The 17963-nt window shown below is 38.4% G+C and overlaps 2 protein-coding genes across 8 annotated transcripts; both read right to left on the bottom strand.

Moving 5' to 3' along the window:
* Positions 1–2071: 2071 nt before the first annotated feature.
* On the bottom strand, positions 2072–6423 carry LOC135534362 (uncharacterized). 4 transcript variants are annotated; one of them, XR_010454670.1, is made up of 8 exons: positions 5996–6423; positions 5200–5498; positions 4846–4974; positions 4566–4718; positions 4343–4380; positions 3947–4238; positions 3309–3362; positions 2072–3190 (listed from the first exon to the last, which is right to left on the bottom strand). XR_010454670.1 is itself a non-coding variant. In XM_064961387.1 (8 exons), exons 2-7 carry the CDS (start codon positions 5468–5470, stop codon positions 3339–3341), a joined length of 852 nt encoding a protein of 283 aa, XP_064817459.1. In that variant the 5' UTR covers positions 5471–5472; positions 5996–6419; the 3' UTR covers positions 2072–3190; positions 3309–3338. The 4 variants fall into 4 exon arrangements, 2 of the variants coding, with proteins under 2 accessions (XP_064817459.1, XP_064817458.1); XR_010454669.1 differs by having other exon boundaries at positions 5200–5472; positions 5996–6421; XM_064961387.1 differs by having other exon boundaries at positions 4002–4238; positions 5200–5472; positions 5996–6419.
* A 976-nt stretch (positions 6424–7399) lies between these two features.
* LOC135534363 (uncharacterized) lies at positions 7400–13569 on the bottom strand. 4 transcript variants are annotated; one of them, XR_010454671.1, is made up of 9 exons: positions 13508–13569; positions 10926–13389; positions 10470–10624; positions 10116–10244; positions 9836–9988; positions 9612–9649; positions 9215–9506; positions 8578–8631; positions 7400–8459 (listed from the first exon to the last, which is right to left on the bottom strand). XR_010454671.1 is itself a non-coding variant. In XM_064961390.1 (9 exons), exons 3-8 carry the CDS (start codon positions 10564–10566, stop codon positions 8608–8610), a joined length of 678 nt encoding a protein of 225 aa, XP_064817462.1. In that variant the 5' UTR covers positions 10567–10624; positions 10926–13389; positions 13508–13569; the 3' UTR covers positions 7400–8459; positions 8578–8607. The 4 variants fall into 4 exon arrangements, 2 of the variants coding, with proteins under 2 accessions (XP_064817462.1, XP_064817461.1); XR_010454672.1 differs by having other exon boundaries at positions 13126–13389; XM_064961390.1 differs by having other exon boundaries at positions 9270–9506.
* Between the last annotated feature and the right edge of the window lie 4394 nt (positions 13570–17963).

Below are 17963 nucleotides of genomic sequence, written 5' to 3'. Positions count from 1 at the left end.
TTTTCTTAACTCTTTTTAAAACATTTTTGGTTAAGGGCTTATAAGCAAGCATTTCACTGTAAGGTGAATGTGATGTGACAAATACAAATAGCATTCCTAAGGAAGATCCATTTTCGAGTTAGCTACCAACTTCAATTTACGATGTAAAAGGTGGATTTATGATGTAATGTCAACTTTATACATTACATTTTCAACTCACCCACATAAATTCTCCATAAATCTGCTGTGGATTACCGAGAATCCCATACCTTTATCACTGAATGTATTTGACAATGTAAACACACTAATCAACCAGGAGATGGCATAAAACCCATTTTATGCAGGAATTTAACAACTTATTTACACCGTTACAATTACATGTACTGCAACACCTGTAGGCATTGTGATAACATGTTGTGTTTAAATAAAATGGAAATAGGTTGGCTGACAAATGGAACACTGAGCTTAAGTTTTTCTGTGCAATATCTAGACACATTAATTTTAATATTGAAGCAAGATTGGACATTGGGTGTTTGTGTCTGCGGAACCTCATACCCTCACTAACGTGCTCTGAATTTAAACGTGTTAACCCTCGCAGGGCTGCTGGCCCAGACGGCATCCCTAGCCGCGTCTTCAAAGCATGCGCAGACCAGCTGGCTAGTGTGTTTACGGACATATTCAATCGCTCCCTATCCCAGTCTTTTGTCCCCACATGCTTCAAGATGGCTATCATTGTTCCTGTACCCAAGAAGGCAAAGATAACTGAACTAAATGACTACCACCCCATAGCACTCACTTCTGTCATCATGAAGTGCTTTGAGAGACTAGTCAAGGATTATTTCACCTTACCGGCTACCCTAGACCCACTTCAGTTTGCATACTGCACCAAAAGATCCACAGATGACGCAATCGCCATCACACTGAACACTGCTCTATCGCATCTGGACAAAAGGAATACCTATGTAAGAATACTGTTCATTGACTACAGCTCAGCATTCAACACCATAGTACCCTCCAAACTCATCAAGCAGAAGGCCCTGGGTCTCAACCTCGCCCTGTGCAATTGGGTCCTGGACTTATAGACGGGCCGCCCCCATGTGGTGAAGGTAGGAAACAACATCTCCACTTCACTGACCCTCAATACTCAGCCCCCTCCTGTACTCCCTGTTCACCCACGACTGCATGGCCATGCACGCCTCCAACTCAATCATCAAGTTTTCAGACAACACTACAGTAGTGGGCTTGATTACCAACAACCTCTCACTCAACGTCAACAAAACAAAGGAGATGATCGTGGACTTCAGGAAACAGCAGAGGGAGCAACCCCCTATCCACATCGAAGGTACAGCGGTAGAGAAGGTGGAAAGTTTTAAGTTCATCGGCGTACACATCACAGACGAACTGAAATGGTCCACTCACACAGACAGTGTGGTGAATAAGGTGCAACAGCGCCTCTTCAATCGCAGGAGGCTGAAGAAATTTGGCTTGTCACCCAGTTTGGGGTCAGATAGAACAGTCCTTGTTTTTGAAAGAAAAACATATTTTTTGTCCATTAAAATAACATCAAATTGATCAGACATAAACTGTAGACATTATTAATGTTGGAAATGACTATTGTAGCTGGAAACGGCAGATTTTTTATGGAATATCTACATAGGAGTACAGAGGCCCATTTTCAGCAACCATCACTCCTGTGTTCCAATGGCACGTTGTGTTAGCTAATCCAAAATTATCATTTTTAAAGGCTAATTGATCATTGGAAAATAATTTAGCAAATATGCTTTTCTTTAAAAACAAAAAGAAATTTCTAAGTGACCCCAAACTTTTGAACGGTAACGTATGTGACAAATAAAATTGCATTTGATTTGAATAATGTGCTAAAAGTTAAGTTAAAAGTGTTTTCTGATGTTTTGTGTTCACATTTTATCACGGTTATGGAGGTGATTGTCCATTTCTAGTTGTTGCATTACAATGTATGCAAATATGGCTTAAACATCAACGGTCAATGTTTAGATAACTACCTGCAAATGATGGGGTGTGTCAGTGTGTCAGTATGACAAAGTCAAACACAGACTGTCATTGCAAATCCAACTCTTGGCCTAAAGAGGCCGATAGATGTTTATAGGCCTACAGATGTTTATTTCAGTCTAATTTATTGGACCTCTCCTTCTTGGAGGTTGACAACGTAAGTAGTTCAACAACATTTCATTTAAAGGTAATGTGGGGGTAAATCTTCAAACTGCACCATTACATTTTATATTTGGAATGTAAAGAACCATAGTCAACATAATCAAAATATATTGTCTTGCATTTTTTATAAAAATGTTTCCCTTAAAAGATGATATTGTCCAATTTTGTCAATAAAAAAATAGCACCACCACCAATAATTACACGTGGCAACAGCCTGGATTCTGGGGATAGACGTAACAGAGTAAATATATATCTGGGACAGCCAATTAGTATGCTATGTTACCTTTCGTATGGTATGTATTCATTTGTGGATGTCCATCATCCATTTCCTATGATATGTTACAAATTACAATTTGTATGATATTTAAGTTATGAATTTCAATTTGTAATATATGTTACCAATTCGCAGAACGTATGATATGTTATGAATTCCAATTTGTTGTGGCTAATGTTAGCTAGGCCTAGGGTTAGTGTTAGGAGTTAAGAGTTAGGGGAAGGGTTAGCTAACATGCTAAGTAGCTTCAAAGAAGTAAGTAGTTGACAGGTTGCATCATACTCATCCACTTTAACCAACCACTCTGCATTAATTTAATGTAAACATACAGTACCAAATGTACTGTAGCATATTATACTATTCTGAGTGTCCCAGATGTAAATTTACTTGTCTATGAGACCAGGCTGGTGGCTCAGAGGAAAAAGAAAGTGATAAAAAAGGTAAAAAAATAGATTATATAATTATAATGAAGAACCAATTGACCTCTTCAAGCATTTTCAGCAATCAAGTCATCCATGACATCCTTCTGATTAGTTAAAAGGGCTTGAATCAGGGCGTTAGCAGCCCCGGTGCTGGTCGCGCTATCCAGGAGCTTCCTCATCATTTCTTGTGGTGTCAACTGGGCATTCACGTTGGCAGCCATTTCATCATGATAACCTCCACTCTGCAGATCATCGACAATGGCCTTCACGTTTTTCACCTGGCTAACCAGAGCTGTGCGGTTTCTTTTCAAAAACCCACGTTTGTCTTTAACAAGGAAGATAAATAAATATATTTAGGATAAATCGAATTACATTCTTATGGTAAGATACATGTATCGATAGCATTTTCAGTGTTACAGCCCTTTCACAATATTTTTGTCTACCTGAAATTGAAGAGATCGATGGAGAATATGTCATGTTCTTGGGCCATGATGGTCCTAAAAGAGAAAAGGTGATACTTTGAGAAATAGTGCACCAATGTCACTAACATGAAAACACGCTATGGGAACACACTAGCAGAGAGTCTAACACAGCTAAATTGGTCAGCTTTTTAAAAATTCAAACACTTTTGCACGAAGGCCCACGTGTTATAAATGTCTACTCCGGTCCGCAGTGTAAAAAAGGTAGTCACCCCTGCCTCATGCTACAGGGATTGCCGTTTTAATAGGACCTCTAAACCAGGCTTAGCCTTATGTTCCACATAGGAACAAAGAAGACTAAGGTAGTAAGTCTGAATCAGGAGAAAACCAACGTATTATTATCTAGCCTGATTGTCCTCTTTCAGTGTATACAAACAGCAGTCTCTTCCTGGATCACTATTGGTACTCAGAAATCCAAAAGTTAACAACATAACAATATTTTACGTTCCTGAAAATTACATTTTGAGGTTATGATCAGGTAAAGACATAGTACTAAGCTATTTATGGTATTCCTAAGTCTAGTCGTATTCTTCAAAATAAGTTATTGATAAAATATTCAATTCTGTTAGTATGTTACTTAGTCAGTTAACATTCCAGATTACCTAGTCAGAACATGGTGGTAATCCACTCCTTAAGTTCGGGATAGGTGTCATTCACCTGACTTTCTTTGAGAGTATCAAGAAACTGAGAGCAAGTCTCTTCCTTTTTGAGAATTATCTTGTCAATCAGGTCGGTCACAGCAGCCTCTGGTACTGAGAGGCTCTTCAGCTGTTGATACTCTCTATCGGTAACAATACGTTTGGAGTGCACATGTTGAAGAAGGAAGCCAGAATCTGCTCGGAGCCAGTCGATGAGTTTCACCTTATTCTCAATGATCATTTTCATGGCAGGGCCCTAGAGAAGCAATTTTTACTGACATGTTGTTTGTTTCTCAAAGAAAACAATAATTACGTTTAATAATTACGTTTTTCATCTCATGCAAAATTGGGATTGACTACCTGAGAAGAGGACACATCTTCTGTTTGCTGTGGTAACACTGAAATATATTAAGTTGCCATTATTTTATTTCAAATATCAAATGCATGATTGAAAATAACTTTCATTAAAATATATGTGGACTGAGCTCATTTGTCAAGATTATTTGTCAAGATGATCCTGTTCTTTAGCACAGCTACCACTGAGACCTGTGAAGATAAAACCTGCCTAAATGCAGTAGTTCACCTGGACACTGTGGGGCCTGGGGGGCCGGGACCTGCATCACAGACATATTGAGGTTGCCATCGATTGTACAGTTCGATATCTCTGATGCAAATATATGGCTGTGTTTTCTTGCAACCACATCTGCATGTGGGGGTGGTTGGCTGACGTTCATTCCTGAAAGAGACATTTTGTGTCCAAGTAAATATAAAATTGTGTTATGTTCTTCTTATGGTGCTAGCTGTTAGTAAGCAATACAACTTTCTCAGTATGACCATGTTAACTTATTCACAGTTGCACTCACCAGATCGATTCCACGATCCTGCTTGAACGGTTACATTCATGTCTAAGTCTTTAATACCGTGGACATTGGTGACTTTCCTGGTATCAACAGTGCTGTTGCAATCCGCATACACCGTTGGGCTGGATGAAGCTTCAAAACACATCCGTTATTGCCATGTTAGCTAATGACCTTACAGCATGTAATAAAAACATTGTACCTGCAAACCCGACCATTAAACTGGTGCCTTAAGTCTATGTATTTATGTACTGTATAGTAACAGCTTTACTGTAAGAGTTGTATGTATTCTTATCATTACCATATGAAGTATTTCTAAATGTCTTTTTATCACTACAAATGTTGATGTATGCTACTTACCTTGTGTGCTCTTGCTGAAATGTTGTTGAAGGCCTGGATAATGTGTATGCTCTTCCTTCAGAATCTTTAGGAAGTCCTGACATGTACTTTCTTCCATTTCAATGAATGTCTCCAAAAGAAGACTGATCTTCTCTGGATCAGTTTTTTGATTGCGAATAGCCTTATCCTGTTTAGCTGTTAGGATATCTTCACACTTGTCAATGATAAACGTAGCATCCATCGCCGATAACCACTTGCACAGGTCATCCTTGTATGACTTCAGAAATTCCATGGCTTGTTCAGAAATAATAAACAAATCTCTGTTGGGTAAAACAGTCTTAATATTTGTATAGGTTGGTAGCAATCTAGGTTTAACTGGACCAATATAATGTTTATTAAGGCATGATTATGGTTTACCCAAAGTGGTTATGGAATATTAAACAACCGCAGGTTTTGAGTGCATCATGATTTTAGGTTATTAAGTAGAACATACAATAATACGTATAGTATGATCTTGTAGCAAAGTAAAATACCATGTCAACCTTTCTGGTATCCTGTTAACCCTTACAATGCCACTCTATGATAAAGTAAGTACCTTCTAAGTTAATAAAATACTGAACATGATACTGAATACTTAAAAACGTCTTCAGGCAAGAAGCCATAACTGTGTGGCCGCAGGCCTATAAAACACCAGCAGTTAATTGTATTGGTGGACGTAACGTAAACTTGACAAACAACGGCTGGTTTTCACACAAGGCTCAAGTAAAGCAGCTTCAGTACTTCTAAGAATAAACGGCAGAACAGGAAGATAACTTACCAAATGATAAAGCTCTAACGGCACAGGTTCTGGTAGTAAATGTAAATCTGAAGACTGAAAAGACTTAACTTGAAAAGGTCCCGAAAAGCTCAAATGTGGCGGAGGCAAACTTACTGCGTTATATAACCACGTTTACACAACTGGTGAACACATACAGCGAAAGCGAAAGTACAGATTGCGCCGTAAGATTCACTTTGAGGAGTAATGTGTAGCTCAGTTGTTAGAGCATGCCGCTTGCAACGCTAGGGTTGTGGTTTCGATTTCCACAGGTACCGATTGGACATTTTATTTCCTTTAAATGTATGCACTCACTACTGTAAATCGCTCTGGATAAGAGTGTCTGATAAATGACTTAAATGTAAAATTAGTAGTATGCTATGCCAGGTGCTCTTGTACTTGACCTTTCGTTGACATCCCAGGGTAGGGCTGAAAGTGAAGTCCCTGTCTCACTGGGCAGGCAAAACATTTACTGGTTCTAAGATGTGGGTTGAGCGGGCAGTGATATGCAGGCAAAAATACACAAGACACTTGTAAGAGTGGAACAAGTTGAAATAAAATAGAAACAGGTTGGCTGAGAAATGGAACACAGACCTTACCTTTTCCTGTGCAATATCTAGAAACATTCAGGAAGTCATTTGACCCAGTTTTATTAGGATTATTGTATCTTTACTTGATTTAATATTGAAGCAAGATTGGACATTGGGTGTTTGTGTCTGTGTCTGTGGAACCTCGTACCCTCACTAACGTGCTCAGAATAATGTGCTAAGTTACTAGTGTTTTCTGATGTTTTGTGTTCACATTTTATCACGCTTATAGAGGTGATTGTCCATTTCTAGTTGTTGCATTACAATGTATGCAAATATGGCTTAAACGTCAACGGTCAATGTTTAGATAACTACCTGCAAATGTATTGTCTATTATGATGGGGTGTGTCAGTATGACAAAGTCAAACACAGACTGTCATTGCAAGTCCAACTCTTGGCCTGTAGAGGCCGATAGATGTTTATAGGTGTCACGTTCTGACCTTAGTTCCTTTGTTAAGTCTTTGTATTAGAATGGTCAGGGCGTGAGTTGGGTGGGTAGTTTATGTTCTTTTTTCTATGTTGTGTTTATGTGTTTGGCCTGGTATGGTTCTCAATCAGAGGCAGCTGTCGTTCGTTGTCTCTGATTGAGAATCATACTTAGGTAGCCTTTTCCCACCTGTGTTTTGTGGGTGATTATTTTCTGTTTTAGTGTTTTCGCACCTTCCAGGACTGTTTTGGTTTTAGTTTATTTTCACGTTGTTATTTTGTATTTTCAGTGTTCAGTAAAAGAAATCATCATGAACACATACCACGCTGTGCATTGGTCCGACATTTCATACTCCTCGCCAGAGGAGGATGAAGGATTCCATTACAATAGGCCTACAGATGTTTATTTATTGGACCTCTCCTTCTTGGAGTTTGACAACGTAAGTAGTTCAACAACATTTCATTTAAAGGTAATGTGGCGGTAAATCTTCAAACTGCACCGTTACATTTTATATTTGGAATGTAAAGAACCATAGTCAACATAATCAAAATATATTGTCTTGCATTTTTTATAGAAATGTTTCCCCTTAAAATATTATATTGTCCCGGTTTTGTCAATAAAAAATAGCACCACCACCAATAATTACATGTGGCAACAGCCTGGATTCAGGGGGTAGACGTAACAGAGTAAATATATATCTGGAACAGCCAATTAGTATTATATGTTACCTTTCGTATGGTATGTATTCATTTGTGGATGTCCATCATCCATTTCCTATGATATGTTACAAATTACAATTTGTATGATATGTTATGAATTTCAATATGTAATGTTACCGATTTGCAGAACGTATATGTTATGAATTCCAATTTGTTGTGGCTAATGTTAGCTAGGCCTAGGGTTAGTGTTAGGAGTTAAGAGTTAGGGGAAGGGTTAGCTAACATGCTAAGTAGCTTCAAAGAAGTAAGTAGTTGACAGGTTGCATCATACTCATCCACTTTAACCAACCACTCTACATTAATTTAATGTAAACATACAGTACCAAATGTACTGTAGCATATTATACTATTCTGAGTGTCCCAGATGTAAGTTTACTAGTTTATGAGACCAGGCTGGTGGCTCAGAGGAAAAAGAAAGTGATATAAAAAAGGTAAAAAAATAGATCAATTATAATGAAGAACCAATTGACCTCTTCAAGCATTTTCAGCAATCAAGTCATCCATGACATCCTTCTGATTAGTTAAAAGGGCTTGAATCAGGGCGTTAGCAGCCCCGGTGCTGGTCGCGCTATCCAGGAGCTTCCTCATCATTTCTTGTGGTGTCAACTGGGCATTCACGTTGGCAGCCATTTCATCATGATAACCTCCACTCTGCAGATCATCTACAATGGCCTTCACGTTTTTCACCTGGCTAACCAGAGCTGTGCGGTTTCTTTTCAAAAACCCACGTTTGTCTTTAACAAGGAAGATAAATAAATATATTTAGGATAAATCGAATTACATTCTTATGGTAAGATACATGTATCGATAGCATTTTCAGTGTTAAAGCCCTTTCACAATATTTTTGTCTACCTGAAATTGAAGAGATCGATGGAGAATATGTCATGTTCTTGGGCCATGATGGTCCTAAAAGAGAAAAGGTGATACTTTGAGAAATAGTGCACCAATGTCACTAACATGAAAACACGCTATGGGAACACACTAGCAGAGAGTCTAACACAGCTAAATTGGTCAGCTTTTTAAAAATTCAAACACTTTTGCACGAAGGCCCACGTGTTATAAATGTCTACTCCGGTCCGCAGTGTAAAAAGGTAGTCACCCCTGCCTCATGCTACAGGGATTGCCGTTTTAATAGGACCTCTAAACCAGGCTTAGCCTTATGTTCCACATAGGAACAAAGAAGACTAAGGTAGTAAGTCTGAATCAGGAGAAAACCAACGTATTATTATCTAGCCTGATTGTCCTCTTTCAGTGTATACAAACAGCAGTCTCTTCCTGGATCACTATTGGTACTCAGAAATCCAAAAGTTAACAACATAACAATATTTTACGTCCCTGAAAATTATATTTTGAGGTTATGATCAGGTAAAGACATAGTACTAAGCTATTTATGGTATTCCTAAGTCTAGTCGTATTCTTCAAAATAAGTTATTGATAAAATATTCAATTCTGTTAGTATGTTACTTAGTCAGTTAACATTCCAGATTACCTAGTCAGAATATGGTGGTAATCCACTCCTTAAGTTCGGGATAGGTGTCATTCACCTGACTTTCTTTGAGAGTATCAAGAAACTGAGAGCAAGTCTCTTCCTTTTTGAGAATTATCTTGTCAATCAGGTCGGTCACAGCAGCCTCTGGTACTGAGAGGCTCTTCAGCTGTTGATACTCTCTATCGGTAACAATACGTTTGGAGTGCACATGTTGAAGAAGGAAGCCAGAATCTGCTCGGAGCCAGTCGATGAGTTTCACCTTATTCTCAATGATCATTTTCATGGCAGGGCCCTAGAGAAGAAATTTTTACTGACATGTTGTTTGTTTCTCAAAGAAAACAATAATTACGTTTAATAATTACGTTTTTCATCTCATGCAAAATTGGGATTTGACTACCTGAGAAGAGGACACATCTTCTGTTTGCTGTGGTAACACTGAAATATATTAAGTTGCCATTATTTTATTTCAAATATCAAATGCATGATTGAAAATAACTTTCATTAAAATATATGTGGACTGAGCTCATTTGTCAAGGTTATTTGTCAAGATGATCCTGTTCTTTAGCACAGCTACCACTGAGACCTGTGAAGATAAAACCTTCCTTAAATGCAGTAGTTCACCTGGACACTGTGGGGCCTCGGGGGCCGGGACCTGCATCACAGACATATTGAGGTTGCCATGGATTGTACAGTTCGATATCTCTGGTGCAATTATATGGCTGTCTGTTGTTACAACCAAATCTGCATGTGGGGGTGGTTGGCTGACGTTCATTCCTGAAAGAGACATTTTGTGTCCAAGTAAATATAAAATTGTGTTATGTTCTTCTTATGGTGCTAGCTGTTAGTAAGCAATACAACTTTCTCAGTATGACCATGTTAACTTATTCACAGTTGCACTCACCAGATCGATTCCCCGATCCTGCTTGAACGGTTAAATTCATGTTTACGTCTTTAATACCGTGGACATTGGTGACTTTCCTGGTATCAACAGTGCTGTTGCAATCCGCATACACCGTTGGGCTGGATGAAGCTTCAAAACACATCCGTTATTGCCATGTTAGCTAATGACCTTACAGCATGTAATAAAAACATTGTACCTGCAAACCCGACCATTAAACTGGTGCCTTAAGTCTATGTATTTATGTACTGTATAGTAACAGCTTTACTGTAAGAGTTGTATGTATTCTTATCATTACCATATGAAGTATTTCTAAATGTCTTTTTATCACTACAAATGTTGATGTATGCTACTTACCTTGTGTGCTCTTGCTGAAATGTTGTTGACGGCCTGGATAATGTGTATGCTCTTCCTTCAGAATCTTTAGGAAGTCCTGACATGTACTTTCTTCCATTTCAATGAATGTCTCCAAAAGAAGACTGATCTTCTCTGGATCTTCTCTAACCCTAACCCTAGCAAAGTAAAATACCATGTCACCCTTTCTGGTATCCTGTTAACCCTTACAATGTCACTCTATGATAAAGTAAGTACCTTCTAAGTTAATAAAATACTGAACATGATACTGAATACTTAAAAACGTCTTCAGGCAAGAAGCCATAACTGTGTGGCCGCAGGCCTATAAAACACCAGCAGTTAATTGTATTGGTGGACGTAACGTAAACTTGACAAACAACGGCTGGTTTTCACACAAGGCTCAAGTAAAGCAGCTTCAGTACTTCTAAGAATAAACGGCAGAACAGGAAGATAACTTACCAAATGATAAAGCTCTAACGGCACAGGTTCTGGTAGTAAATGTAAATCTGAAGACTGAAAAGACTTAACTTGAAAAGGTCCCGAAAAGCTCAAATGTGGCGGAGGCAAACTTACTGCGTTATATAACCACGTTTACACAACTGGTGAACACATACAGCGAAAGCGAAAGTACAGATTGCGCCGTAAGATTCACATTGAGGAGTAATGTGTAGCTCAGTTGTTAGAGCATGCCGCTTGCAACGCTAGGGTTGTGGTTTCGATTTCCACAGGTACCGATTGGACATTTTATTTCCTTTAAATGTATGCACTCACTACTGTAAATCGCTCTGGATAAGAGTGTCTGATAAATGACTTAAATGTAAAATTAGTAGTATGCTATGCCAGGTGCTCTTGTACTTGACCTTTCCTTGACATCCCAGGGTAGGGCTGAAAGTGAAGTCCCTGTCTCACTGGGCAGGCAAAACATTTACTGGTTCTAAGATGTGGGTTGAGCGGGCAGTGATATGCAGGCAAAAATACACAAGACACTTGTAAGAGTGGAACAAGTTGAAATAAAATAGAAACAGGTTGGCTGAGAAATGGAACACAGACCTTACCTTTTCCTGTGCAATATCTAGAAACATTCAGGAAGTCATTTGACCCAGTTTTATTAGGATTATTGTATCTTTACTTGATTTAATATTGAAGCAAGATTGGACATTGGGTGTTTGTGTCTGTGTCTGTGGAACCTCGTACCCTCACTAACGTGCTCAGAATAATGTGCTAAGTTACTAGTGTTTTCTGATGTTTTGTGTTCACATTTTATCACGCTTATAGAGGTGATTGTCCATTTCTAGTTGTTGCATTACAATGTATGCAAATATGGCTTAAACGTCAACGGTCAATGTTTAGATAACTACCTGCAAATGTATTGTCTATTATGATGGGGTGTGTCAGTATGACAAAGTCAAACACAGACTGTCATTGCAAGTCCAACTCTTGGCCTGTAGAGGCCGATAGATGTTTATAGGTGTCACGTTCTGACCTTAGTTCCTTTGTTATGTCTTTGTTTTAGAATGGTCAGGGCGTGAGTTGGGTGGGTAGTTTATGTTCTTTTTTCTATGTTGTGTTTATGTGTTTGGCCTGGTATGGTTCTCAATCAGAGGCAGCTGTCGTTCGTTGTCTCTGATTGAGAATCATACTTAGGTAGCCTTTTCCCACCTGTGTTTTGTGGGTGATTATTTTCTGTTTTAGTGTTTTCGCACCTTCCAGGACTGTTTTGGTTTTAGTTTATTTTCACGTTGTTATTTTGTATTTTCAGTGTTCAGTAAAAGAAATCATCATGAACACATACCACGCTGTGCATTGGTCCGACATTTCATACTCCTCGCCAGAGGAGGATGAAGGATTCCATTACAATAGGCCTACAGATGTTTATTTATTGGACCTCTCCTTCTTGGAGTTTGACAACGTAAGTAGTTCAACAACATTTCATTTAAAGGTAATGTGGCGGGTAAATCTTCAAACTGCACCATTACATTTTATATTTGGAATGTAAAGAACCATAGTCAACATAATCAAAATATATTGTCTTGCATTTTTTATAGAAATGTTTCCCCTTAAAATATTATATTGTCCAGGTTTTGTCAATAAAAAATAGCACCACCACCAATAATTACATGTGGCAACAGCCTGGATTCAGGGGGTAGACGTAACAGAGTAAATATATATCTGGAACAGCCAATTAGTATGATATGTTACCTTTCGTATGGTATGTATTCATTTGTGGATGTCCATCATCCATTTCCTATGATATGTTACAAATTACAATTTGTATGATATGTTATGAATTTCAATATGTAATGTTACCAATTTGCAGAACGTATATGTTATGAATTCCAATTTGTTGTGGCTAATGTTAGCTAGGCCTAGGGTTAGTGTTAGGAGTTAAGAGTTAGGGGAAGGGTTAGCTAACATGCTAAGTAGGTTCAAAGAAGTAAGTAGTTGACAGGTTGCATCATACTCATCCACTTTAACCAACCACTCTACATTAATTTAATGTAAACATACAGTACCAAATGTACTGTAGCATATTATACTATTCTGAGTGTCCCAGATGTAAGTTTACTAGTTTATGAGACCAGGCTGGTGGCTCAGAGGAAAAAGAAAGTGATAGAAAAAAGGTAAAAAATAGATCAATTATAATGAAGAACCAATTGACCTCTTCAAGCATTTTCAGCAATCAGGTCATCCATGACATCCTTCTGATGAGTTGAAAGGGCTTGAATCAGGGCGTTAGCAGCCCCGGTGCTGGTCGCGCTATCCAGGAGCTTCCTCATCATTTCTTGTGGTGTCAACTGGGCATTCACGTTGGCAGCCATTTCATCATGACAACCTCCACTCTGCAGATCATCGACAATGGCCTTCACGTTTTTCACCTGGCTAACCAGAGCTGTGCGGTTTCTTTTCAAAAACTCACGTTTGTCTTTCACAAGGAGGAAAAATAAATATATTTAGGATAAATCGAATTACATTCTCATAGTAAGATACATGTATCGATAGCATTTTCAGCGTTACAGCCCTTTCACAATATTTTTGTCTACCTGAAATTGAAGAGATCGATGGAGAATATGTCATGTTCTTGGGCCGTGATGGTCCTAAAAGAAAATGTGATACATTGAGAAATAGTGCACCAATGTCACTAACATGAAACCACGTGATGGGAACAGTTTCCTGGTATCAACAGTGCTGTTGCAATCTGCATACACCGTTGGGCTGGATGAAGCTTCAAAACACATCCGTTATTGCCATGTTAGCTAATGATCTTACAGCATGTAATGAAAACATTGTAACAGCAAACCTGACCATTAAATTGGTGCCTTATGTCTATGTATTTATGTACTGTTTAGTAACACATATTTAAAAGCTTTACTGTAAGAGTTGTATGTTTTCTCATCATAACCATTTGAAGTATTTCTAAATGTTTTTTATCACTACAAATGTTGCTGTATGCTTCTATTTTATTTTAAAAAGCAATCAAAGATGAGTGACAATGAAAAAGCGATCAAAGTTTCCATAGCCCTTAATACTGTATATTACCTAAATAAAAAAAGTATCAATAATCATTAACATTGAACGGGTTGTGTTTTTGGTCATTGGCATTTTGTTATGTCTGCCCTTCTGAAGACATATAGTATGTTTGACTTCTATAGTGTCTATCACAATAGTGGATAATATATTGCCAGTTATGTATGTGCTTTGTTGAACTGAAATATCATACACATTTTTATAAGTGTCGGGTATGTGTAAATGGCTGTAAGGGAGTCAGGTGCAGGAGAGCAGATATTGGGTAGCCAACGGAGCCTTTTTATTTAGGCGAACCAAAAGCACACGGCAACGTGAACACGAAATAACAATACGGGTTAACCCAGCGCAACAGACTAACGTGTGAATGACATGAAACAGAATAAACAATACCACACAAAGACCTGAGGGAAACAGAGGGTTAAATACACAACGAGGGGAAATGAGAACCGGGTGTGTGGGAAGACAAGACAAATGGATCGACGATGGCTAGAAGACCGCCGAGCGCCGTCCGAACAAGGAGAGGCATCGACTTCGGTAGAAGTCGTGACAAGCCTCTGTGCCAACCAGTGATGAGTCATTTGCATCCTAACAGGCTCGCACAAGCATATTTGAAAATGTAATTACTATTTCAATATTCTCTTGGCTTAAACAACAACTCATGCCATTATAAATTGTACAAAATCTAGGGACGACAAGAATAATAGACTTTAGTTGATAAAACCATGACTGTGGTGAAGTACCAGCAAGTACAAGTAGTTACATTTAAGTGGCAGAGGTGGAATGAGAGTCTAGAGTCCCTTGAACTAGATGAACAACAGCTGATTTTCAACAGAGTGGGAGCAGCCATCTCACCCAACATACAGTTCAAAGGCTACAGGACAGGAAGATATAATTTACCACATGACGGGATGTCTAACAGAGCAGAATCTGGAGACCTTCCAACTTTCCGTACTGACAAGTTCAAATGTTGCTGAGGCAAATGTGTGTTTACTTCCAGGAATGTAACAGACTTTCTTTATGTGAGTATAGTCAATCACAGACAGGCAGATTCACAATGAAACTTAAGTGAAGACATGCATGGCGGGTTTGTAAAGGTGCAGCCTACACAAATGCATTCTATGTTATGAGTAAGAAATGACACAGGTGAAGTGAAACTAAGATTCCTTTAAGTTTCACCGGGTTTGCATTCGACAGATGAATACAATAGGTTGTACAACACCACCTTTAGGCATTGTCATAACATGTATTGACACAGTCAGTGTAATTTGATGTCTATGACTATTCCCCTACACAACCTCAGCTCATGCTCCTAGTTCAGCTTTGTGAGTGGCTTTTCCTCCATGTGATGCCAGGTTCTTGTCATTGTCCTTATCATGGTTTCCTGGGGGTGAGGTGGCCCAAGGTCACACTTAGTAGACAAACGTTGTGGAGCGCTGCAGATAGAAATGTCATGAATTGAACTGACTAATTAATTCATTTCAAATGACTGATTTCCTTATATGAACTGTAACTCAGTGAAATCTTTGAAATTTTATATTTTTGTTCAGTGTATATAGAAAATACATATCATTGACATAATTTCAACGGGGGCGGCAGGGTATCCTAGTGGATATAGTGTTGGACTAGCAACCAGAAGGTTGCAAGTTCAATCCCCTGAGCTGACAAAGTACAAATCTGTCGTTCTGCCCCTGAACAGGCAGTTAACCTACTTTTCCTAGGCCGTCATTGAAAATAAGAATTTGTTCTTAACTGACTTGCCTAGTTAAATAATGTTAAAAAAAAATAATAGCTTGAATCACCAAATTTACTTGAGATGATTTTACTTCAACACTGTTCACTGCGTTCAAGTTGTTGACATAGGTGTTTCAAAGAGCTGTCAGTCAAGGAGAGCTCATGAATATAAGCTCCATGCCCACTCAACCTGTCTTTTCAAACTTCCTTGTAGTTAACCATGAGAGAAAAATTACTTTTCAGAATAACTGTTCAGGACCTTTAATTGAGGCTTACACAAATTGAGTTCTTCAAGTGCGTATGTGTAATGTTAAGATGGTTACCACTTTGTTATAATTTTTATATAAAAATTATGTTAATTGTCTTTTAAAAAAGAAGCATATTATAAAAAATATTGAGAGGAAATGTGAATTGCAACCCTTCATGAAAGTGAATAAAAACCCAATAGGCCATGCCTTTGGATTTAACCCTGGTGGTTAAATCCATCCATATTTTGTCAATCCAAAGGCATGGCCTATTGGGAGTGTGGCTTTCAGATAGTTATTTTTTTATATGAAATATTTAAATATAAGGCATTAATGTGCCCATTATTGTGATATGCATAGCAACTCATACTTTTGTTTACGCATTAGTAAAGCTACACAAATGCCAGTACTCAACCTTAACATGTGTTGACAATACAACAGAAAAGATGAACCAGAACGACATTTACTCTCATGGGTGCTCAAAAATAACTATCTGAAAGCCACGCCCTAATAAGCCACACCTCCAGTCTTCTGATCTGTCCCGGGGGATCATAGCTCAATAACCCAGCTTCACAACCCAACTTAATGAAAACTATGGGTTGTTTGTGACCCAACTGGCTGGGTCAAAATAACCCAACTTGTGTTCTGTCCAATTTTGTTTAAATGACTTGAAATCAATGCCAATGACTCCCATTTGTTATTAAATATCACCTTAAATCCATCCATTCCCCCACGGTACAAAGTGAGGACAAATAGACTTAAAAACTATGTAAAGTAAAAATAAAAATTAGTGCAGGCCCAAAATGTTTAGCATATCAACAGTCAAGTTTCAAGATATTGAACTTTCAAGTTGCAAATGCCGCGTTGGTATTCTCCGACTGGGAAAAATAATTTTGAACGGTCATCCAACTCGGCATTCCAAGTCAGAAATTCTGGCATCTTTCTAGAGCTCCGACTTTCCGACCTGAAGATCCCTGACATCATTACTTTGACCTATTTTTTTTGTTTGTTGAGTTCCCAGTTTTCTTGAAAGAACAAAAAATGTCAAGTGTCTCATCATCATTATATTGCAAAATGCATCTCATGATGATGTGGCAAGTGACACTTAGCTCCTTGAAAAGTTGACTACTGACATGCAAAGCATTTTGGGACTGTATAAAACAATACTGAAGATAGTATTTGAGTGGATTTTTATTTTAACATTCAGACTCAACACTCTCTATCTTTGTGACTATACACACAGGTTTTGGTCAGCAGTGCGCGAAAAAGAACTGCGATTTGCCAGTCAAGGATCCACCTCTAGCTGTGATGACGTCATCAGATGAGGTCCACAGCATCCCGCAGCGCAGCACTATGTGGTGTGGCGAGGGAGTCAGAGGAAAAACAGGTCCCTGAGGAAGGACAGTCCATCCAGACAGACAGCTAGAGAATGGTGTGAGTAAAGGCCCTCTTCAGTGAGATGTTCTCCACATGACAAGTAGAGAGAGTTCAGAAATATCTCTCATGATATGTTGCTCTTCTTCAAGTCGGTTTGTTGACGACTCAAACTGTCACATTATTTACATGAAGATGAGTAAAAGGGAGGTATAGCGAGTATTTTTTTACAGTTCAAATACCCTCTCTAATAATGAGCTAATACAGGGTTTGGTAATGTGGGCAGTAATCAAACACAATTAACACAAATATTTTAATTATGTCACAGAATAAAATAATTAGTGGAAAGTATTTGGGCTTATAGTGATTATTTTCCTTGTTAGAACTATCTCGTTTCATAACTTTTTTGCCAACCTCCTTTACACTATATATAACAATTCTGGCATTATTGAGCCATTTTTGGAAATAGAATTGCCTGCACCCCATGTTAAAGGGAGCTGTCTCTTGCCATTGCCATCTAAATGATGCAAGGTATTTGGTTGTCTGCATCCAACTAAATCATCCCTGAATGGCTCAGGATTCTGTCAAAGAATCTGATGGGAGAATTTATAGCCTGTTCCCA

This window comes from Oncorhynchus masou, unplaced genomic scaffold, assembly GCF_036934945.1.
Source record: "Oncorhynchus masou masou isolate Uvic2021 unplaced genomic scaffold, UVic_Omas_1.1 unplaced_scaffold_3293, whole genome shotgun sequence".
NCBI lineage: Eukaryota > Metazoa > Chordata > Actinopteri > Salmoniformes > Salmonidae > Oncorhynchus > Oncorhynchus masou.
The sequence above is the reverse complement of the archived record's forward strand: the minus strand, read 5'-3'. Positions and strand labels throughout refer to the sequence as shown.